General features: G+C 32.0%; 1 protein-coding gene across 1 annotated transcript; it reads left to right on the top strand.

Moving 5' to 3' along the window:
* The first annotated feature begins 60 nt into the window (after positions 1-60).
* Positions 61-24038, top strand: LOC111695487 (uncharacterized). Its single transcript, XM_023464835.1, has 19 exons — positions 61-86; positions 2902-2987; positions 5480-5540; positions 7908-7988; positions 8752-8816; positions 9518-9586; positions 11418-11490; positions 11793-11884; positions 12887-12963; positions 13741-13862; positions 14675-14761; positions 15229-15278; positions 15725-15785; positions 16759-16883; positions 18451-18554; positions 20358-20422; positions 20766-20891; positions 22785-22983; positions 23212-24038. Exons 2-19 carry the CDS (start codon positions 2914-2916, stop codon positions 23808-23810), a joined length of 2130 nt encoding a protein of 709 aa, XP_023320603.1. The 5' UTR covers positions 61-86; positions 2902-2913; the 3' UTR covers positions 23811-24038.
* The last annotated feature ends 984 nt before the right edge of the window (positions 24039-25022 follow it).

The raw sequence follows: 25022 nt of genomic DNA, 5'->3' as shown, positions 1-25022 counted from the left end.
CAGAATATTTAAAGGTATTATTCCCCCACCTTGATCCAGAATATATAAAGGTATTATTCCCCCACCTTGATCCAGAATATTTAAAGGTATTATTCCCCTACCTTGATCCAGAATATTTAAAGATAATATTCCCCCACCTTGATCCAGAATATATAAAGATAATATTCCCCCACCTTGATCCAGAATATATAAAGGTATTATTCCCCCACCTTGATCCAGAATATAAAAAGATAATATTCCCCCACCTTGATCCAGAATATATAAAGATAATATTCCCCCACCTTGATCCAGAATATTTATTTAAAGGTGTTATTCCCCCACCTTGATCCAGAATATTTATTTAAAGGTGTTATTCCCCCACCTTGATCCAGAATAGTTAAAGATAATATTCCCCTATCTTGATTTATCATTGTCGTATAGACACTTCAATAGAATTTTAAACCCTTGTCGTATATACACTAAAATAGATATTTAAACACTAGTCGTATATACACTAAAATAGATATTTAAACACTAGTCGTATATACACTAAAATAGATATTTAAACACTAGTCGTATATACACTAAAATAGATATTTAAACACTTGACGGATAGACACTAAAATAGATATTTAAACACTAGTCGTATATACACTAAAATAGATATTTAAACACTAGTCGTATATACACTAAAATAGATATTTAAACACTTGACGGATAGACACTAAAATAGATATTTAAACACTTGTCGTATAGACACTAAAATAGATATTTAAACCCTTGTCGTATAGACACTAAAGTAGATATTTAAACCCTTGTCGTATAGACACCAAAATAGATTTTTAAACCCTTTTCAGTTTTCGTATATACACTAAAATAGATATTTAAACACTAGTCGTATAGACACTAAAAAAGATATTTAAACCCTTGTCGTATAAACACTAAAGTAGATATTTAAACACTTGTCGTATAGACACTAAAATAAATATTTTAACCCTTGTCGTATAGACACCAAAATGGATATTGAAAATTTTGTCGTATAGACACTAAAATAGATATTTAAAATTTTGTCGTATAGACACTAAAATAGATATTTAAACACTTGTCGTATAGACACTAAAATAGTATTTAAACCCTTGTCGTATAGACACTAAAATGGATATTTAAACACTTGTCATATAGACACTAAAATAGATATTTAAAATTTTGTCGTATAGACACTAAAATAGATATTTAAACACTTGTCGTATAGACACTAAAATAAATAATTAAAATTTTGTCGTATAGATACTAAAATAGAAATTTAAACCCTTGTCGTATTTACACTAAAATAGATTTTTAAACACTTGTCGTATAGACACTAAAATAGATTTTTATTTAAACCCTTGTGGTATAGACACAAAAATAGATATTTAAACCCTTGTCGTATAGACACTACAATAGATTTTTAAACCCTTGTCGTATAGATACTAAAATAGATATTTAAAACCTTGTCGTATAGACACTAAAATAGATTTTTATTTAAACCCTTGACGTATAGACACTAAAATAGATATTTAAACCCGTTTCGTATAGGTACTAGAATAGATTTTTAAACCCTTGTCGTACAAACTCTAAAATAGAACTTTAAACCCTTGTCGTATAGACATTAAAATAGAACTTTAAACCCTTGTCGTACAGACACTAAAATAGAACTTTAAACCCTTGTCGTATAGACACTAAGATAGATTTTTAAACCCTTGTCGTATAGATACTAAAATAGATATTTAAACCCTTGTCGTATAGACACTAAGATAGATTCTTAAACACTTGTCGTATAGACACTAAAATAGATATTTAAACCCGTGTCGTATAGACACTAAAATAGATTTTTAAAACCCGTGTCGTATAGACACTAAAATAGATTTTTAAACCCTTGTCGTAGAGACACAAAAATAGATTTTTAAACCCTTGTCGTATAGACACTAAAATAGATATTTAAACCCTTGTCGTATAGACACTAAAATAGATTTTTAAACCCTTGTCGTATAGACACTAAAATAGATTTTTAAACCCTTGTCGTATAGACACTAAAATAGGTTTTTAAACCCTTGTCGTATAAATACTAAAATAGATTTTAAACCCTTGTCGTATAGATACTAAAATAAATTTTAATTGGAATAAAATATTAAATACTTTTTTGTCTTTTTCCATTATTAATTACTACAGTTAATGTTAATTACTAAAGTTAATGTTAATTACTACAGTTAATGTTAATTACTAAAGTTAATGTTAATTACTAAAGTTAATGTTAATTACTAAAGTTAATGTTAATTACTACAGTTAATATTAATTATTAAAGTTAATGTTAATTACTCCCGTTAATGTTACTTACTACAGTTAATATTAATTACTACAGTTAATGTTAATTACTACAGTTAATGTTTATTACTACAGTTAATATTAATTACTAAAGTTAATGTTAATTACTAAAGTTAATGTTAATTACTAAAGTTAATGTTAATTACTACAGTTAATGTTAATTACTACAGTTAATGTTAATAACTACAGTTAATATCAATTACTAAAGTTAATGTTAATTACTAAAGTTAATGTTAATAACTATAGTTATTGTTAATTACTACGGTTAATGTTAATTACTACAGTTAATGTTAATTACTAAAGTTAATGTTAAATACTAAAGTTAATGTTAATTACTACAGTTAATGTTAATTACTACATTTAATGTTAATTACTAAAGTTTATGTTAAATACTACAGTTAATGTTAATTACTACATTTAATATTAATTACTACAATTAATGTTAATTACTACAGTTAATGTTAATTACTAAAGTTAATGTTAATTACTACAGTTAATGTTAATTACTACAGTTAATGTTAATTACTAAAGTTAATGTTAATAACTACAATTAATGTTAAGGAGAAAGCTGTGATGTATGAAAGGGATGAGGAGGGGATGGAGGAGTTCATTAATTCAACAGTTGGTAAATCAGGCTTACCTACGAGGTAAGCGAGGGAGGGGTTGCGGCACCGCCATGAGCCCCGTAAAATGGTTTCCAAGCCTCCAAATTCGCAGATGAGTATTTAAAATGACCTGGCGCTACCAGCGCTACCCTAAACGTTAGAATAGATATTATAGAAGTAATAAATAACATAATTTAAAGGTAGATGTTGCGCCAGGGCATTTTAAATGCTCTGCAAATCCAGAGGCTCTGATCTCCATCTTGGGCAGACCTACGGATTAACTTTCTCTTTGACATCCTGTAGTTGTGCAGAGTTAGCTTTGATTTAGTGATCAAGATTTTTAAAAAAAGTGCCCATGTTTGATATCGAGATTAAACGTTCAAGATTAACGATTGTCCACATAAAAGTTCTATCCTATATTGTCTAATTCAGGACTTTTGTGTTGAGAGTCTCGGGATTAAGAATTTATCTCAATCTTCTGGAGACCTGTAGATTAATCTATTTCCTTTTTTTGTGGGCCAACCCTGCAGGGTTAACTTTAATTAAGGGATCAAGCTTTTATTGTTTAAGTGCCGATGTTCGACAACGAGATTAAACGTTTAAGATTAACGAAAATCCACATAAAAGTTCTGTCCTATTCTAAGTCAGGACTTTTGTTGAGAATCTCGGGATAAAGCATCGATCTCTATTTTATGAAGATCTTTAATATTTCGTTGTGGTCTAACCATATGGAGGGATAAAGCATTGTACCTTTAATTCAAAAGTGTCAAAATTTGATATCGCGATCGAACTGAACGTTACGTTACGTTACGATACTTCACACAAAAATTGCGACCTCTTATTGTCTTGCAATTCAAAAGTATCTTTCAGATGAATTTAAACAAATAACAGCCATTTTAACATAGTCAAATTTCTTGTTCCGAAGTTTACTTAAAGGGACTGTTCGTAATTTCAATTGACCCTCAATGCAAAAATGGCAATGTACCAACGGTACCAAAAGCTTTGTCTGATCAATTGTAAATTAAACATCAATGTTTATAATTTTTAAGATGATTATTTTCTATTGTGGTTTCTCTGCAAAAGTGAATTGCGCATTTCTACTGCAAAAACATATACGAATTATCACAATTAAACACGTCTAAGTCTAGAAAACGACAATAGCTTCCACCTTATTGATAAGATAAAGATTTTAAGGTACCTCAGTGAATCGGACAGTGCCATGTTTCCCTGTAGGGTCACTTGTGCAATGTGCAATTGTTAATTGTGTTATTTATATGATCAACTGAGCAAAACCTCGGATCATTTTCATTAAAATTTTGGGGATCTTTTATAGAAATAACTCTCAATGGGTCAGACAGAGGCCGAATTTTAAGAATTTGAACTGCGTCGATGAACCGGTAAGGGACCGCCAATAACCGGTTCCAAATTTTGCGCCAGTTCAAATCTTGAAACTCCTATTAAAATTTCCAACTGAACCAACCATGTTTGAACCTCGTCTCATGTTTTGACCGCGAATCAAGTTCTCTAAATTCGGCCTCAGTTTTTCGGAAAATTTTAGGATTATATATTAAAATTATCTATTATCACATTTTTGTATTTCTTCACTTTCAATTTTAACGGACAAAAAGTTTCAAGGAATTTTTTTGTGATACTATTAAGTTTTAAAAATGAAAACAATATTCCAAAAATTGCAAAAATACCATGGATTATAATTTCATGGAAAAAATAAGTTTTTAAAAAAACTTGCACGTTTACAGAATGATGAGAAAGGCTAATATTTTTTTAATCACATTTCTAGATGAATATTAATGTGTTATTAGAATAGATATCAACTTTTCTCTGTTATATTTTGGGAACATTTTTTTTTATTTAAAAAAAGCAGTTGTATTTTGGGAACACTCTCTTTTTATTTGAAAAAAATAGTTGTATTTTGGGAACACTCTTTTTATTTTAAAAAAGCAGTTGTATTTAGGTAGCATTTTCTTTTTATTTAAAAAAATCAGTTGTATTTTGGAAACACTCTCCTTTTATTTTAAAAAGCAGTTGTATTTTGGGAACACTCTTTTTATTTAAAAAAAGCAGTTGTATTTTGGTAGCATTCTTTTTTTATTTTAAAAAATCAGTTGTATTTTGGAAACACTCTTTTATTTAAAAAAAGCAGTTGTATTTTGGGAACACTCTCTTTTTATTTTAAAAAGCAGTTTTATTTTGGGAACACTCTTTTTATTTAAAAAAGCAGTTGTATTTTGGGAACACTCTCTTTTTATTTAAAAAAACAGTTGTATTTTGGGAACACTCTCTTTTTATTTAAAAAAACAGTTGTATTTTGGAAACACTCTCTTTTTATTTAAAAAAAACAGTTGTATTTTGGTAAGATTCTCTTTTTATTTTAAAAAAGCAGTCGTATTTTGGGAACACTCTCTTTTCATTAAAAAAAGCAGTTGTATTTTGGGAACACTCTCTTTTTATTTTAAAAAAGCAGTCGTATTTTGGTTACACTCTTTTTATTAAAAAAAAACAGTTGTATTTTGCAGGAAGGATTTTGAGAAGAGAGAGGCTAGAAAGAGGGACATTGCCAGGATAAAGAAGTTAAAGGTAAAAATGGGAAATTTTTTAGAACAATATTGAAAGGGGAGAATAATTAAATATTTGATGCGGATCCGGATCCTGGATCCGTACTGGAAAAAAATTTATCCGGATCCTGGTCATGAACTTTTCTTTAAGATTTACTGGATTTTTTTAACAAAGCAGAATGGACTAATAATTTTTTCCGCTTATTTTTATGCTAAAACTTAAAGAATGGAGGTGCTACGGGATCTACTAGATCATCCTACAGACCCATGGGGGAAATCCTGGATGGAGATTCAGAGGGATGTTGGGTCCATTGCAATGTTCAAAAGCAGGAAAGAGTTACAGAAAGCAATGTCAGATAGAGCTGTGAGATTTGTGGTATTAACCAAAAGAGGCCATTCCTCTGCTGTTGCAGCCTCCCAGCCGTGGAAGTGGTTCCGACTTCAGGGTTTCGTGAATGATTCCAGAGCGAGTAGGACTCTGTGCAGAGTTCGGGCTGGTAACGCAGAGCTAGGTAACAGATACAAAGATAGGTACGGCTGTACCCATGTTTTGTGCCCATGGTGTCTCTCAAAAGGTGTCCGTCCCAGGCTGGTAGAGTCTCACGTGATCCTTATCTGCCCATGCGTAGCGGCACAGCGTAGGGATTTCGGGATTGCAGATTTTCACTCGACCTATGTCGCTCACGGTAAGAAACCTCTATGGCAGATTCTCAGGGCTTATCTTGGGGGGATGGGTCAGACCAAGTAGTCTTACTTGAAAGAGGGAGGAAAATGGCAGTGTTGTTGGAGTCATGGCTGGTTAAAAGTCATGAAGGTGGTCTGTAGGGCGAGAGCTTTCAAGGTGGCTTTTTTGTCAAACAATCCTAAATCTTATCTTATATCTTATGTTTAAACCATTATCAAATAATAATCTAATAAACTTTGTATTAACTTCATACTGGGGTAGTACCGAGATGGACTACTCTGGGGGACTGTTAGTGTGCAGTTGGGCGGTGACTTTAGTCATTGGTCTGTACTTCGACAGTTGGCCACACTAGACAGTGTGTCACCAATTGGTACATTAATAGCCAATGTGGCTATTTTTGATGAGGTCTCAGCCCTGACTTCTACGGAATGATGGTTGATTGTTTGTTTGTTTGTTTGTTCAGAGATCAGGAAATTTTTATAATATCTCTTTTTTCAATAGTTCATATTTTGTTTTTAGAAGTAAACACGTTTTTTGGGCAGTTTTTGTTGATATTTTTCCCCTTTGATCTGGATCTGTGGATCCGCATATTTTGCGGATCCGGATCCAGGAAGCTAAAATATTGCGAATCCAACGGATCCGGATCCTAAGCACTGCCACAAAGGGTGAGACTTCAGAGACGACTACGGAATTTATACTGTCTGTTTCTTTATATTTATGACTTTCTGCATCTGTAAACTTGTTTCTTTCTTTGCCAAATCATTAGAAAGGCCCATGAAAAGACTATCTTCAAGGCAGGAGACTTAATTTTACCTTTGAATTGTCATATTTAAATAGTTTCAGGTCGTCTTTACAGTCTCATCCTTTGTGAGTGACCCTGTAAAAATTTATAAAACTTGATTTTTTCCTTCTTTTTAGTATATTTTGTTTTCAAAAAGAAAATAATATTCACTTATCCCTAAAATTAAAGATAACAACACCTACTGTTCAAATATGAAAAAAGGATTTAATCCTTATAATGAGTGTTAAATTTACATCATTAAATATATTAATCTCTTTATTCTCTTGGTACGTATTTTTATTTTTCATACTGCTTTTCTGTAAAAGATTACCCACCCGTTTTCAGATTGTTTCCTCCGATGGACAAAAAATTACATTTAGTTCGCGGATTTTCATATCTTTTTTCTGGAGATTTTCAAATCGGATAAAATGTGTCATCGTGACTAATGAACCACAGTAATATTACCGGAAAACACAAACTTGAACACACTTAAATATCTCTTTAAAGAATATTTCTGAAAAATAAATACAAAATCGCAAATAGTTCCCCCAAAATAAAACTCTTTTTAAATTTGTTAACAAAAGCGCACTGGAAGTTCATTCTAGAATTTTAATGACGATCGAATTTTGATGGAGACAAATATTTGAAATTTTGATGATTCATAAACCTTCCCTGGGGTCCCTAGATGTCCCACAAAAAATTTGGGCCCGATCGGTTCAGCCGTTTTGACGTTTATTGGATACAAACAAACAGACAGACAGACAGACAAGCCAAATTTATATATAGATTGTTTGTAATATTGTAATTTTGTAAAATTCTTTATAATTTTGTAATATTCTTTGTAATATTGTAATTTTGTAGTATTGTTTTGTAATATTGTAATTTTGTGATATTGTAATTTTGTAATATTGTTGAATGTTCAGGTATCTGATTTCCTGAAGGAATATGAGAATCCAATGGAACATTTCAACTCCACAGCTAAACCTGTTACAGATTCATACAAGGAATAGTTTCAAGAACAAATATTTCAAAAAGGGACTGAGAGCGTAATTTCACGTGACCTTCCATGCAAAGTTAGAAAATTTCCGATTCACTTGTGGAAGATATTTTCGTTTTTCTAGGTTTAAAACTGTTTAATTGTGATAAACCCTTTATGCTTTGCATGTAACTTGTAGAAAAACCACAATTGAAAATAATAAACATTGATATTTGTTTCATACAAGATCAGACAAAGCTTTTAAGGGTACCGTTAGAAATCAGGCATTGCCACTGTTGTCACTTGAAAATACGCTTACAGTCTCTTTAATTACAAAGTGATGTGTTTAAGTTGCGAGAAAAAAATGTTGACAAATTTCCCTGTTGCGCTTTTAAGAGGCACTATACGATTAAAACCGTCCTGCTGAGTTGAATTGTATAACACAGGGTTTCCCACAAAGGATGAGACTTTAAAAACGATATAATACTCTGTATATATGAGTAACTAAATGTTAAATTTGATTTGCGCCAGAAATAAAGCCTTTTTACTGGTTTGGGCAATGAATGAAAGTAGTGTACAGTACACTGTAACGGTGCCGTAAACAAGAAATGTACTTGTGACTGAGAAGATTCGTAGAGTCACCTCTGAAGTCTTATCCTTTGAAGGAAACCCTGTTTTAATTGATAAAAAGTTGCAATATTATAGCAGAAAAATGTATGATTTGATTTGGCCATCGGAAACACTTTACGGTGGGTATTTTTTCACATATTTTAAGAAACTTGATTCACTAGGCGAGCTGCAAGAAGTACTTGAGGAAGAAATTTTCTTCATCTCAATCTCAAGACGTCATTGACAGGTAATTGTTCAAGTTCTTGTTCTTGTTCTTGGTTCATGTTCTTGTTATTTTTCTTGTTCTGGTTCATGGTTCATGTTCTTGTCATTTTTCTTGTTCTTTTTCTCGTTCTTTTGATTTTTCTTGTGATTGAGATTTTGGTTGTTCTTGTTCTTGTTCTTTTGCTTGTTCTTGTTTTTGTTCTCTTTCTTTTTATTTTTCTTGTGATTGTGCTTGTGCTTGTGTGTGTTCTTGTGCTTGTTCTTGGCCATGTTGTTATTTTTCTTGTTCTTGTTCTTTTTCTTGTTCATGTTCATGTTCATGTTCATGTTCTTGTTCTTGTTCATAGTATTGTTATTGTTATTTTTATAAATTGTTATTGTTATTGTTATTGTTATTATTACTGTTATTATTAGCAATTAAACTACAGCAAATGGTTTTTTTAGAGTTGTGTATTTTATGCAAGGTGTATTTTCATCACAGTTTTGCTGTCCTGAGGCCGAATTTAAAGAATTTGAGCAGCGTCTCAAATTTGATACGCGGTTCAAACATGGTTGGTTTCACTTTGAAGTTGTATTCAGTGTTTCGAGATTTGAACCTGCGCTCATTTGGAACCGGTTTTTGGCGGATCAGTGACGCGGTTTAAATTCTTCAAATTCGGCCTCTGCTTTTGTTTTTGCTTTTCGGTTTAGTTTTCGGGATTAATAAGATCTTTCTTAATGTAGAGAGCTGAAGGATAAAAACTACCATTTTCTACCGACATACAAGTGTTTAGAATATCTTCCATCAACAAGGTGAACTATTTTAACAGTAAACACGGATACATATTTTATTGAAAAATCATTGCAAACCCAGGAAATCGGCACTGGTTTATTGAAGACGACATTCATATTATTACTTAATCTTTTATATTGAAATATACATTAATTCAACCTAAAAATGATAGTATGATTTAGACGATGTGTAACTGAAAAACATGTTTACAAGTGAACTCTTATTTATATATTTCATCATTGTTCCTTGTTGAAAATCTGCACTTTAGATACAGTGTGTTCCACATCATATTAGATCGTCAATCGGTCTAAATTACGATTTTCGGGACTAATCAGAAAATTTTGGAAGAATGAAACATGCTGAAAAATTGAATAAGGCTAATATAAGAATTTTCTTGCGAAAAATACTAGTTTTTTCGAATATTATGGTTTTATTTTGGCGTTAAAACTTGGAGATAATATAATATAATATGGGACGCTCTGTATATCCGCATTCCGCAAGTTATTTATTTTGGTGGTTATTCACTTGATCTAACGTCATCGGAACTAACGTTATTTTCGCTTTTGTTCACATGGACATGTTTTGATTGAGTTTTTTTTCTAGTTTTTTATTCTATTTTAAGATTATAATATTTTTCTTTTTGCATTTAAATTTTTTATATCACAATTTCTTGCAAATAAATTTTAATCCAAATAATTTCCTTTATGCTGTTCAAGTTGGTAGCCCTTGTGATGTAATCTTTGTTATAATTACTACATTGGGAAGCAAACATGTTAGAAGCATACACAATTGTCTAAATATTCAACAGCTCAAACAACATTAGGTCGGACATTTTAGCATCTTAATATAGAAATTCTAGCAGCATAGATTTAATGTCGTCGTTCTTATACCAGTGCCGATTAGGGTTTCCAAAATTCTTGCATGTTTCCGTTGAACACGGTTACCTGGGAACCGTCTATGCAGTCCAGAGGTTGGAAATAAGGGAAGGAGGGTGAGGTCAGCCCAATCACCTAGATCTGGATCAAGGTTAAAGGGGGGGAAGCTCACCAAGGGGTTTGCCTAGATAGAGTTGTTAGAAGTTATAAACTGTGGTAAGAGTGTATACGCCATGAACTGAAGGACCGTCCCAGATGACTTCAAGTTGTTTAACTTTAAGATGTGCCATCTTTAACCTAAACAACAATGAAAATATTATTTTTAGGGGTTTTCATTAAATTTGGGAAATTAATGATTAACTGAGGGGGAAATAAATGAATTCTGCTACGGATTCTCCATATCGATATGATAACAATCAAATTTTCTTTTTTCAAATCTACAATATTTGAGATCAATCATGAATAAACATCAAGGCACATTCCAAGGATACATTCAATTGATTCGAGATACATTTTATTTTGTGATTGACATGTGGTTTTCTCTTGTTCTTAGGGGGCTTGAAATCCAGTTTATGGTTTATCATTTCATTGAATTATTTTACATTATAAACAGAATTTCAGTATTTTAATCCAAACAATTGGAATGAAGCCAATGCAATTAATATAATAGTTTTTCCAACCCCTTAATATAACATATTAAAAATCCAAAATTCTCAAAGTAAGCATTATATTTTTTTTTCAATTAACTACTAATTTTGGTTTGTTCTCTCAAATTGTCACAGTTTTATGAAAATAAGGCAGTTGTGCGCGCTTTCCGCGTTGAATTACAAGAAAGAGAGATTAGTATATATTTTAGGGGTAGGGGCCGAGCGCCGCGGCTAGAACTGCAGACTCTCTCTGTCTTGTAATTCAACGCGGCATGCGCGTAACTTCTTTATGCTTTTGCCTAAAATTAATAATAAGAACTCCACTGTAGGAAAGGAAAACGAGGTGGTAGACCTGGGCAGGAGGAAGATGATGTTGAAGGTTGGGATCCAGGATTCTTAAAGGTTAAATTACATTCATACAACACGGGTTGCTTATTTATGGTGATTATGGGTAGTTTTGAGGCTCCCTTGATATAACGTTATAACTCTCTTTGCTATAAGGCAAATGCTTTTAAATCATGTTTACAGAATTAAGTAATTCATTCCTCAATTAATCTTAAATAAATACAAATGCACAAATATATATATATATATATTATATATGCTACATTCATACAAAATACATATACAATATAAATTGTGCAAACAAGTATATACTGTAATAAGATGTTTTGATTTTAGTTTTGCATTTGAATGATTTTCAGGAATATATTTTCTTAAAATTGGAAAATAAGATCCAGGAAGCATTCAGTAGAGCAGAAGAGAATAGGACTAGGAGAATACAGGAGGCGAAAAGGTAAATGAAGGATATAGGATATACGGGGTTATTGAGATACAGGACACGGGTAGAGATGGGCTCATTCGGCTTTTTTTCATTTCGTTCGTTCATTGTTCGTAAACGACGCATTTTGTAAATTTTAAGTTCTCAAAATTATCATTCATTTTCCTTCTATTTCGTTCGTTTTCTAACTGAACGATCGTTTAGTAAAATCGTTAGTTACTTAAAAGCGTTCATTTAGTTAAAAACCATGATTTTTTAAAGTTTGTTCCAAAAATTCGTTTGTAAAGTAAAAGATCGTTTTTATTACAAGTTCGTTCGAAATTTTGTAAATATTATATAATAAGAATAATAAGAATAAGTCCGACAATCTGAATAAAGTCAAAAGTTTAAGTAGTACTGTTGTGAATCAGAAACTCGCGCCATCATACGTTTACGAGGGAGCGAAGGCAAGCCAAACCATTTCTTTTCAAAGCCACAATATCTGGCCAACATTTCAAAAACTTTTTTTTTAAATATCTGGGCATAAAAGTTGAGTGTTGCAATGATTACACGATGTTGGAATCTTCAAATCCATGATTATGATGTCAAACTTTAGAAGTAAAATTTCGGCCAACGTTATGGCTTATTTCACGATATTCACTAAATAGCAAAATATTTGGTAGACTTACCTTTCAATTTTCCCATGGAACCTGCCGGTCAAATTCTAAGGTATGTATATAACCTCTTATTCTTTATTGGTTTCAATACAAGTAACAAAAAAGATTATAGTTCTATAAAGAATTTTTTCGATTTACAAAATTTAATCTTTCATTGCTCCTCTCAAGTGACCAGAATCGAAAAATAAGGTTTAGACTCTTAAAAAGAATAAAATTAGAAGGAAGAGGTTCGGACGAAAAAAATGAGAAGAATGTGGCTCGGGCAAGAAATTGTTGTCTCCCCCCCCCCGTGCCTACAGTGCCATATAAAGTAAACGAAGATACTGCAGATAGAAAAAAACATAATTTATGTTTTTTGCAGAAACGGTGGACTGTTTACCTGTGCCTGCTGTTTTGATGATGAATGTCTGATCACAGAGGTGTTCATGTGTCAATCAGGTTTAATTCTAGTTATATATTCAAGTACAGAGGTGTTCATGTGTCAAGTAGGTTTAATTATATTTGTATATTCAAGTACAGAGGTGTTCATGTGTCAAGCAGGTTTAATTCTAGTTATATATTCAAGTACAGAGGTGTTCATGTGTCAAGCAGGTTTAATTCTAGTTATATATTCAAGTACAGAGGTTTTCATGTGTCAAGCAGGTTTAATTCTAGTTATATATCCAAGCCCGGGGATGTTCATGTGTCAAGCAGGTTTAATTATATTTGTATATTCAAGTACAGAGGTGTTCATGTGTCAAGTAGGTTTAATTATATTTGTATATTCAAGTACAGAGGTGTTCATGTGTCAAGCAGGTTTAATTCTAGTTATATATTCAAGTACAGAGGTTTTCATGTGTCAAGCAGGTTTAATTCTAGTTATATATTCAAGTACAGAGGTGTTCATGTGTCAAGCAGGTTTATTTATATTTGTATATTCAAGTACAGAGGTGTTCATGTGTCAAGCAGGTTTAATTCTAGTTATATATTCAAGTACAGAGGTGTTCATGTGTCAAGCAGGTTTATTTATATTTGTATATTCAAGTACAGAGGTTTTCATGTGTCAAGCTGGTTTACGATTAAAATTTTTAAATTTTTTAATCGAAAATTTAAAATAAAAATTTTAATTTAAAAACATAAGATTTGTTTTCCTCTCCGTTCAGATATTATCTAATAAGTGGATGAAAAAGATTTGTTTAAAAGAGATGGGGGGAGGGAATAAAAAATATCTATTAGATCTTTTAGATCATATGTTCTGTGGATTGTGTATACGGCGGGGTAGTGAGGTTCAGATCGGAGATGGAAGGACAAGGATAATCTGTTTCCAGGAACAGTGTGATAATGAGATAGAGATGCAGGTTAAAACATTTATATTCGGTTCAAATTCTAGTGTTAATTCCTTTTGAAGGGAAAAGTCTAGGAAGCTAGTCCTTTTGCCAGTATTGAAGGTGAAGGTCTAATAGAAACTTATTTCTAGATCTTGAAGCAAATGTTGAAGGGGAAGGTCTAAAACAGAAACCTATTGCTAGGTCTTGAAGCAAGTATTGAAGGGGAAGGTCTAATAGAAACCTATTGCTAGGTCTTGAAGCAAGTATTGAAGGGGAAGGTCTAAAAGGTCTTGAAGCAAGTATTGAAGGGGAAGGTCTAATATAAACCTATTGCTAGGTCTTGAAGCAAGTATTGAAGGGGAAGGTCTAACAGAAACCTATTGCTAGGTCTTGAAGCAAGTATTGAAGGGGAAGGTCTAACAGAAACCTATTGCTAAGTCTTGAAGCAAGTATTGAAGGGGAAGGTCTAATAGAAACTTATTTCTAGGTCTTGAAGCAAATGTTGAAGGGGATGGTCTAAAACAGAAACCTATTGCTAGGTCTTGAAGCAAGTATTGAAGGGGAAGAAGGTCTAATATAAACCTATTGCTAGGTCTTGAAGCAAGTGTTGAAGGGGAAGGTCTAATATAAACCTATTGCTATGTCTTGAAGCAAGTATTGAAAGGGAAGGTCTAATAGAAACTTATTTCTAGGTCTTGAAGCAAGTATTGAGGGGGAAGGTCTAATATAAACCTATTGCTAGGTCTTGAAGCAAGTATTGAAGGGGAAGGTCTAATAGAAACTTATTTCTAGGTCTTGAAGCAAGTATTGAGGGGGAAGGTCTAATATAAACCTATTGCTAGGTCTTGAAGCAAGTATTGAAGGGGAAGGTGTATGAGAAACTAATGGAGAAAAGACAAGCTGAGGATGTGGTGAATGCTAAAATTCAGGTATTTAGTATGTACTACATACGCTTCATAGGACATTACGCTAGATAGACTATTTTCCTTCCAGGGGGGTTGGCATAGAAAATTAACCCCCCCCCCCAAAAAAAAAAAACCCAATAGGACCCGTTTTAAACAACTCACCTGAAAGTTGGCTTTTTTGGTTTTATAGTTTTTAAAGGTTTTTAAAATTTTTATTAGTATTTCTTTCCTTTACTCAAAATGGTAACTTTTAAGAAACAAGGTCTACCATTAACGGTATTGATTATTAGGGAGTTTACAGCACTAGAACGGACACATTTATTCATTTATTGTCCGAAGGCTGAAAGTAGCCATCTTTGTCACTTTGGACACCAAAACGGTTTCTGCTTTTAGACCAGACAAATTTTATTGTAGAAAACATTTGCAGAAATCGATCATTCCTGAAGTTTTTTATGTCAAACTATTCGTCTTAAGATTTTTCTGATTTGCAGGATCTGGTTCAGTGCCCCCACTGCACCTATGCTGTTATTATGCCAGACAAGTAACAATTATTTGACAGAAAGAGACAGAAAGAGACAGAAAGAGACAGAAAGAGACAGAAAGAGACAGAAAGAGACAGAAAGAGACAGAAAGAGACAGTAAGAGACAGAAAGAGACAGAAAGAGACAGAAAGAGACAGAAAGAGACAGAAAGAGACAGAAGGAGACAGAAGGAGACAGAAAGAGACAGAAGGAGACAGAAGGAGACAGAAGGAGACAGAAGGAGACAGAAAGAGACAGAAAGAGACAAAAGAAAGAGACAGAAAGAGACCGAAAGAGACGGACAGAGACAGACAGAGAACAAGACAGAAATAACAGAACGGCAGAAAGAGACTGAAAGAGACAGAAAGATAGACATATCGTGCATTGAACAAAAAAGTGTCTGCTAATGTTTATTTAAATGAGAATGGGCCCGTGGGGTTTAGAATTCATTATTGATTGTATTCAGTGAGAAACTAATCAGATGTGGGAATCCTGACTGTGCTAAAGTTTCTTGCAGACTATGTAAGGTAAACAACATTTTTTTTCATTTTTGTTGAAAATCATATATTTTTTATGAGCCAGAGGGACATTTTTTCTTGAAAAATCTTTTTTTACCCCCACTCGGAAATAATATTTATTTGGTTTTTTTTTCGCTGAATTGGGAAAATAAATCAACTTTGGTCAAAAGTATCTAAAAAGATGATGAAACTTGCTTTTATATATGTCCTATATACCCTTCTTCAGACCTTAATTAGTATAGTCCTTCGGGTGTGGGGAGTGGAAAAAGGGCACCCTAATATAATCTAAATACAGAAGGAAAAATAATTACTTATCTAAATACAGAAGGTAAAATAGTTACTAATATAAATACAGAAGGAAAAATAATTGCTTATCTAAATACAGAAGGAAAAAATAATTGCTTATCTAAATACAGAAGGAAAAATAATTACTTATCTACATACAGAAGGAAAAATAATTACTTATCTAAATACAGAAGGAAAAATAATTACTTATCTACATACAGAAGGAAAAATAATTACTTATCTAAATACAGAAGAAAAAATAATTACTTATCCAAATACAGAAGGAAAAATAATTACTTATCTAAATACAGGAGGAAAAAATAATCACTTTATCTAAATACAGAAGAAAAAATAATTACTTATCTAAATACAGAAGGAAAAATAATTACTTATCTAAATACAGGAGGAAAAAATAATCACTTTATCTAAATACAGAAGAAAAAATAATTACTTATCTAAATACAGAAGGAAAAAATAATTACTTATCTAAATACAGAAGGAAAAAATAATTACTTATCTAAATACAGAAGGAAAAAATAATTACTTACCTAAATACAGAAGGAAAAATAATTACATTTTAATTCTGTAACAGCTCTTGAATATTTAATGATATTTGTCAGTTATTCAGTGGTGTGTATTTTTCTGGGGGGGGGGTAAAAATATGAATCTCTGAACTAATATTTACCCCTGTAATTAGGAGGAGAATCATTTACCCCTGCGATGTGATGAGGTAGAGAAGGATGAAGAGGTGAAAGCAAGAACTAAACTAGAAAACCAGATGACCGAGGCAATGGTCAGAATATGTCACAAGTGTAAGAAGAGGTGAGATTAGATCATGCATTTTTCTCAAGTGGGGTTTTATCAACTATTTGCTTTGATTGAAGCATTGGAGCCAGTGCTCCTTTATGCCGTACTGTTAAAGGCGGCAGTCCCAATTTGGTCGTAATATTGATTTGTGCACGTTTGATGGGTTTTATATTTTATTTTTGGCAATTTGAATTTGTTCATAATTCGTCAAGTTTTTAATTTAGGAGATAGGGTTAAATTGTTATTTTTTGTTGTTAATTTTTTCTCGAGAAACTCTTGGATAGCCATTTTAGGTAATCATGTCATAGGGTTTAAGTAATCAACTGAGAGTTAAAATCTTTTAAACATAGTTATTATTTGAAATGCTAAGGTTTATGTCACTGACTTTGGATGTGCAGATCATTATCAGCAGAACGGTCATAGACTTAATGCTATAGATGCTTGAGGCTTATAGACTTCCCGTAGAAATTCTGTGTCTTTTTACCATAGAGAATAGAATATATAGAGAGGAATTTACTAGAAAAAAGTGTAAAACGGGCATTTTGTTGTACTGTTTCCATACTGCAGGTGTACTTCACATATTTATGCTATATAACCTTTTGGGCCCTGGAATATCATTTTATAGAAAATCTAAACTTATTGTTAAAAGAAAACTAAATTATGAAATAGGCTGGTTTCATAATTGACCAATGATCATTTCACAGACTCTATAGACTTCCACTTTACAAACGATGATTTTCCGTTATAACTATTAACTATAAATTAAATGATGTTTTTATTCACCTAATTCATTATAAAGTTTAGTTAACTGTTTTAAAAATTCGAAATTGAAATGGATAGTCTAGGGAACATACTGTATTAATGTACTCTACTGCATATAATTTGTGAACATTTACATGATTTGTACACTTTGAACTCCCTTTCAGTCTGAAAGGGACTGAAACAATTCATACCGAGAGATTCTTTTAATTCCTCTCTAATATATTCTATTCTCTATGCTTTTTACATTTCCAGGAATGTGTAATATAAATAGTTTGAGCGCTAGGGAAGGTTGAAAAAAAGGGTAAAAAAAGTATTTTTTTAGGGTTAAAAGCTAAAATAGTAATAATAGTGAATGGGAGAAGCCTAGTTTTTTTTATGAAACTTTTAAAAATAATTTTGTAAAAAAAATACTCTACAGATTGACCCCGAGAAGTAAAACGTATTCAATGACCTCTTTAAATGACGAGTTCATGATGTACACGGGGTTGTACAATTTTCAGCTTTACAGTCTGCATTAGCGATCTATATTCTTGTATGTCTATGTTTCCGAATTTGAAATGCGCATAATATTTCTAAGAAAAAGAGATAAAACATGAAAATTTTAAAAATTTTGATTTTGGGAGTTTACAGTAATTTCTTCAATACAAGACCGTCCGATCAGAATTGTGCGAATGGTTTTGAATTTTCTTTTTGATTGAAATATTTTTTCTACGAAACAAATGCACAAACCCTCAGTGGGTGGTTGGCTCAGTTCCAATATTGCTGATGCCTTCTCAACAAGGTCCGCTGAGGTTTTTCTAAAATTTAAAACATGTTTTAGATTTTTTAAGACGGAAGGATGCAATCTGATGCACTGTGACTGTGGTGCCACAATGTGTTATCTTTGTAGGAAACCGGTTCCCGACAATTATACTCATTTCTATGGTAACACACTAGATACAGACAATTATACATATTTCTATGGTAATACACTAGATACAGACAATTATACTTATTTCTATGGTAATACACTAGATACAGACAATTATACATATTTCTATGATAATACACTAGATACAGACAATTATACTTATTTCTATGGTAATACACTAGATACAGACAATTATACATATTTCTATGGTAATACACTAGATACAGACAATTATACATATTTCTATGGTAATACACTAGATACAGGCAATTATACTCATTTCTATGGTAATACACTAGATACAGACAATTATACTCATTTCTTTGGTAATACACTAGATACACACAATTATACATATTTCTATGGTAATACACTAGATACAGCCAATTATACTCATTTCTATGGTAATACACTAGATACAGACAATTATACTCATTTCTTTGGTAATACACTAGATACAGACAATTATACTTTTCTATGGTAATACACTAGATACTGACAATTATACTTATTTCTATGGTAATACACTATACAGACAATTATACTTTTCTATGGTAATACACTAGATACTGACAATTATACTTATTTCTATGGTAATACAATAGATTCAGACAATTATACTTATTTCTATGATAAAACATTAGATACAGACAATTATACTTATTTATATCTATACACATTTAAATGAAGAAGAAAACAGTTATTGACCATTATCTACACAATTCTATATAATTCCAGATAATTATATAATTTATAGGAATTATATTTTTATGTGAAAAAAACAGGCTGTAGTAACATTAGAGATACAGTTTTTATTGTAAAAAAATACTATTCTAACAGAATCTGTGGAAGCCAAATTAAAGAAGACATGAGATTCATCTGGTTTCCTTATTTGTGTAAACTCTGAGCTAGAATGAGTAAAACCTTGGGTTGTTTTGATTTTACTAAAAAGTTCATTCTAATTCTAGAAACCAATATAAATTCTGTGCTAATAACTCTATGCTTAATCAATGCATGATGAAAGGAAATCAATAAACTCCAGTAATATAACTTTCGTGAAAATAGAGATAAATCTTGTCAGCTTTGCACCTGCATGCTTGCAATCCTTAAGGGACAGAGAAAAGATTCTCAAAGTTCGGCTTTCTAGTCCCTGAACCTTACAGGACTCATCCTGTTTAGTTACGTACATTTTTGTTAGGCTCTTTTTTCATGGCCTATTATTATAACAGACCTACAATATTGAAAATCAAAAAAAAATATTGACAATTAAAAATACTTTTGAAGGGACATACCGGCTATGTAAGGTAGTTAAACTGAGTATGCTCTGTTGTGGACAAATTCTTTAGAATTCATTTGAGGTCTGCCCCCCTCCCGGCTCCCTATCTACGCCCTTGATGAAAAATTAAATATTCATGTCCCTTATTGATAAATAGAATGCAGGTACAAAATTAGCACTAATTTATCTATTATTACAAGAGTTATTACTAATTACTGGAGTTTATTGATGTCTTTTTAAATACTTTCTCTGTCAGTTGATTGTTAATAATAATAATAGATAATGTACGCAGCAGGGTGATTACATTTACTTATTAAACACTAGCTGAAGTGCCCGGCGTTGCCCGTGAAGTTATTAAAAAATTGAATTAAAAAAGATCAAATCGATTTTTATAAAACATTTTTTGTATTCGATTTTTTTAATTTCCCGGGCCACGCAACCTCAACACGAGAAGTTGTCTCACGCTTTGATTTATTCGGTTTCTGCTAGATATTCTTAGAATTGTCGTATTCCCAGGTTGTGTAATGTAATCTTATTTCAGGTATTGGAGCAAGTCCTAAACCAAATCTTTGTCCTCTGTACTCAGACAATGATAATCTACACAAGGTTCTTTCTTTTTATCCATCTTTATATACTAATACAAGTTTTTTTGTTAATACTTTAGACCAAATATCAGCTTTTATAAGATATTTCATTAGTGTAAGTGTATATTTTCTCAAAAAATTATCCCCCCCCCCCCTTTTGAAAATGTTTTTTCCCCCTAAGACATTTAAATATGCTTGCACGAGAGAGAGAAAAAATAAGAGTAATACTCGCTGAATTGGGGGGGGGGGGAATGATTTTTTAGGATAATCTCAATTAATTATTGGGTAAAAAGTATCAAAAAAGTAGAAAAAGTTGCCCTCCACCTTAGTTGAACCTAGATTAGTTGATCTTTATCTTCTCTAAGGCTGAAGTATTGAAAGCTGCAAAGAGCGGGAAGGTTGGACTAGAAGGAAAACTAAAGAATGATCCAACTCTTAACATTGATCAACCTCCTCCAAACTATGATCCTAATAAAATCTACGCTAGAGGGGTAAGTATTTGCTTGTCCGTCTATCTTTAAACGGCTTAACCGATTGGGCCCAAATTTTGTGTGGGACATCTCAGGGAAGGTTTATGGATTCTAAAAATAACCAAAAATTATCTCCCTAAAATTAAGAACGATTTAAAGTTGAAATAGAATATACGCCCTGAATCCTGATAGCCTAGTTTTTATACGTTTTTAATGCCCAATTTCGGCAATTAAAACCCTAAAAATTATCTCAGACAAACCTAACTTCTGGAGGAAAATATCTTATTTGATGAACTGGAGTTATTGAATTTTTGATGAACTGGGGGAATAATTGGATGTATTAAAAGTCATGTATTTATCCTTTCATACATAAGATTTAAAGGGACAGACCGGCTATGTAAGGTAGTTGAACTGAGTATGCAGTATTGTGGAGAAATTCTTAAGGATTAATTTGAGACATATACAACTTTTTAAAGATTTGTTAATTCTGAGCTTGAGCACAAAGTCGACGTTCAAAACTCTTACATTGGGGGTGGATATGTTTTCAGAATTTTTTTTTTTAATTATTAAATAGCGACGACAAAATATGTAAACAAAATTCTACTGAAAACTATTAGTTGTTTAGGAACAGGTTGGGAAAATAAAAATTAACTTTTATCATCGAAAATAAGTAATCTTATTCAATTATTAGTTTCTATAATCTCTCTTTTATCAAAAAGATTTTCTTCAGATTTTTGGAATTTTTATTTAAAAGACGACATTTGAAGAAATCTGCGAACAAATGCATAGAAAATAAGAAATTCAATATAATGATGTAAAAGGTAATAATTATTTCTAACATCGATTTATTGACAATTTTCTTTTGAGAAATATGTTCCTAAACATCTAATTAGTTTACTATTGAATTTTTACTATATGTTTCGTTGTCGTTATTTAATAATTTAAAAAATCGATTCTGAAAACGTACCCACCCAAAATGATTTTGAACGTCGACTTTGCGCTCAATCTCAGTAATTTTACATCGCGGAAACGTTTTATATGTCTCAAATGAATCCTGAAGAATTTGTCCACAACACTGCATACTCTTTAAATACCTTACAAAGCCGGTCTATCTCTTTAAGGTTCTTTAATAAAGATCAAAACTTTATCAATATTTTTGTCATAATTGGTGGTTTTAGGGGCCCGCAAATCTGCCCCTATAGTAAAAGTAAATTCAACCTATATGAAGCATAAAGTCTGACCGCGTCAACCTTGTTGCACCGACTAGTCCTGTCCATAGAGCTAGGTACAGTACAAACTGGGACCGGAAAGGTTGACCCGGCTCGGAAATTTAAATGAACTACAGGTGCCCGTGGGGTGGGGGGGGAGGGCACAACTTCTTCTAGGGGGTGCACAAAAAATAATTTCGCGCACAAATATGTCGGCAGAAATGAGAAGATTTTTTAAAAATATTGGCAGAATTTTTGAACATTGGTTGATGTTGTAATCTATATTGGCAGGTTGGTAGACTCAGGGAACTCGTTCATGACACGCCATAAAGGGTCTGTAAGCGTAATTTGAAGTGACTCTCCGATTCACAACAGTACCCTTAAAACCACTTTTTGATAAATCATGTGGTAAATAGTGTCGTTTATCTAGGTTTGAAAGTGTTTAATTCTGATTATTCCTATATGTTTTCCTGCAGTAGAAATGCATAAGTCACTTTCGTAGAAAATCACAATTGAATATAGTCTGTTTGGAGTTTACAACGTTAATATCTTATTCATACTTTATCAGACAAAGCTTAAAAGGGTATCGTTGTGAATCGGGCATTGCCATATTTGTATAGAGGGTCACTTGAAATTACGCTTACAGCCCCTTAAAATTTAGAATGATTAATTTCACACCACCAAGAACTGATTGTTTCCTGCTTAGGGTTATCAGCACGGTGATGAATATTCTGATGACGAAGAAGACGGAAATGAAGAAGAAGAAAACGTAGAAGAAGAAGACAGCGAGGATGAAGAAGGAGGCGAAGATGATTATTATATACGACGACATCAACCTTTCTACAACTTAGAGGAGTATGACGGGGGCAACGAGTATGCTGTGCAAGCCGCTCTTCATGATCTAGGTTTACGTTTTTAAATTACAAAAGGATTTTCTTTATAAAAAAACAAGGCTTGAATGATAACAATAAAAGGTTTAAATGTTGTTTTGTATTATTAAACAGGACTTTTTAAAAAAAAAAGATTTTGTTCTCGAGTAGAGAAAGAAGTTGAATTTTAATTTAAATCAATACATTTTATTGTTACATCATTACAGCAAAATTGAAAATAAGCTTAGTATTTTCTTAATGTTGATGAAGAAGATGTTGATGAAGAAGATGTTGATGAAGAAGATCTTGATGAAGAAGATCTTGATGAAGAAGATCGTGAAGATGTAGAATATTTCGAGCTGTACGATGGCGCTAATGAGATGCCGGAAGACGACTTTCAATCACCTGCACATGATGACCATTACTACTCTAACCGTAAACACCATTCTGACTCTGAACAGTACTCAGAGGGCGATGCAGAACAAATGGATGGAATTGTAGTCGGCAATAATAATGATGGAGATGTTAGTGATGAAGATGTTGATGATATTGATGATGAAGATGTAGATAATGAAGATGTTGATGATGAAGATCTTTTTGGAGAAGATGTTAATGATGAAGATGTTGATGCTGAATTTGTTGATAATGAAGATGTTGAAGATGAAGATCTTTATGGAGAAGATCTTAATGAAAAAGACGTTGATGAAGAAGATGTTAATGAAGAAGATGTTGATGTAGAAGAGGGACACACTTCTCAATATGAAGAGTATGATGATCATACTGACGCTTTTAATGAAGACTTCGATGAAGACCACGACGATAATGGTTATGATTGTGATGATCACGATTATTTTGAAATCTAGCATTATAATTGTCTGAACTTTTTACATGAATTTTAAAAAATTAAAATATCCTTTACTGTATAGACGGTATTTAAAGGTTGCTCATAAGTTGATAAAGTGCCTTATAAATTTGAAACTCAAAAAATCTTAAACCAATCTCTGAATTTAAGATTTGAGATTACATGCATGTATGTGAATTAAAATTATGTTGTGATAAATTCAGTCAAAACTAAATAAATATAAATCGTATTCTTTCTTAACAAGTTTTCAAAATATATTTTTCATGTTAGGATAAAATTTAAGTACACTTTTTTGGTTTATAGAATTTCTCGGTAAGATTATTGAAAGAAAAGTTTACTCTACGATTAAGATAGTGATCCATGTTTTCGGTAAGAAACTAGTTTTCAGAAGTTTTTTTTCAATATATCAGATATTTAACGGACCAAATAAATTATCAAGTACAATAGGTGGCAACAGAGAAATGAACCAATTATACACTACGTCACAAGTGTCAAATAAAACAAGGAAAACGAAATTGTCTCAAATTAGTTGACATGTTTTCCAAGATTAAATAAATAAGTGTAAATACAGAAACTAAAGAACACATTAAATTGCACTTATTTCACTGTAGAATAAGCACTTTATTTTAAAATTATCACTATTATTGACAATTTTGTCGGACATAAAAACTAAATTGACACTTGTGACGACAGAATACAACTGTACTGAGAGTGAACAAATTCTACGTTACGTTACGTTACGTTGTACTTAACAATCTATTTGCAACGAACAAACTACTGTAGAAACTGGAGAGGACATCCTCAACGAAGCTTTCAGTGTAAACTTCAGTGATTTGCAGTACACTGACCCAGGAAATATTAGGTTTTAGTGGAGAGTGATGACTGATGAGTTAACTACATCCACCTCGTCGCTGAAATTAACTCGATATATTACAGGATGTCTCACGAAACATCACAGTAGCAAGACGATTTGAAAGTCGCCTTTGAACTTAAGAATTTATTTGTGACATTCAGTCGTCAACTTACTTTCACATTTATGATTCTTGAAACAATAACCGAAATATTATCCTAGTCCTGGCATTTCCAGAAATTTGTGGTTTCTGTTTAAAGTTAATCATAAATGGAAAAGTTAATTGACTACTGTGAATCACAAATAAATTAAAAGTTCAAAGACGACTTTCAAGTCGTCTTGCTACTTTTTCATATTTGTGGT

Source organism: Eurytemora carolleeae, unplaced genomic scaffold, assembly GCF_000591075.1.
Source record: "Eurytemora carolleeae unplaced genomic scaffold, Eaff_2.0 scaffold226, whole genome shotgun sequence".
In the NCBI taxonomy this organism is placed as follows: Eukaryota; Metazoa; Arthropoda; class Copepoda; order Calanoida; family Temoridae; genus Eurytemora; species Eurytemora carolleeae.
This window is presented reverse-complemented; position numbering and strand designations above follow the sequence as displayed.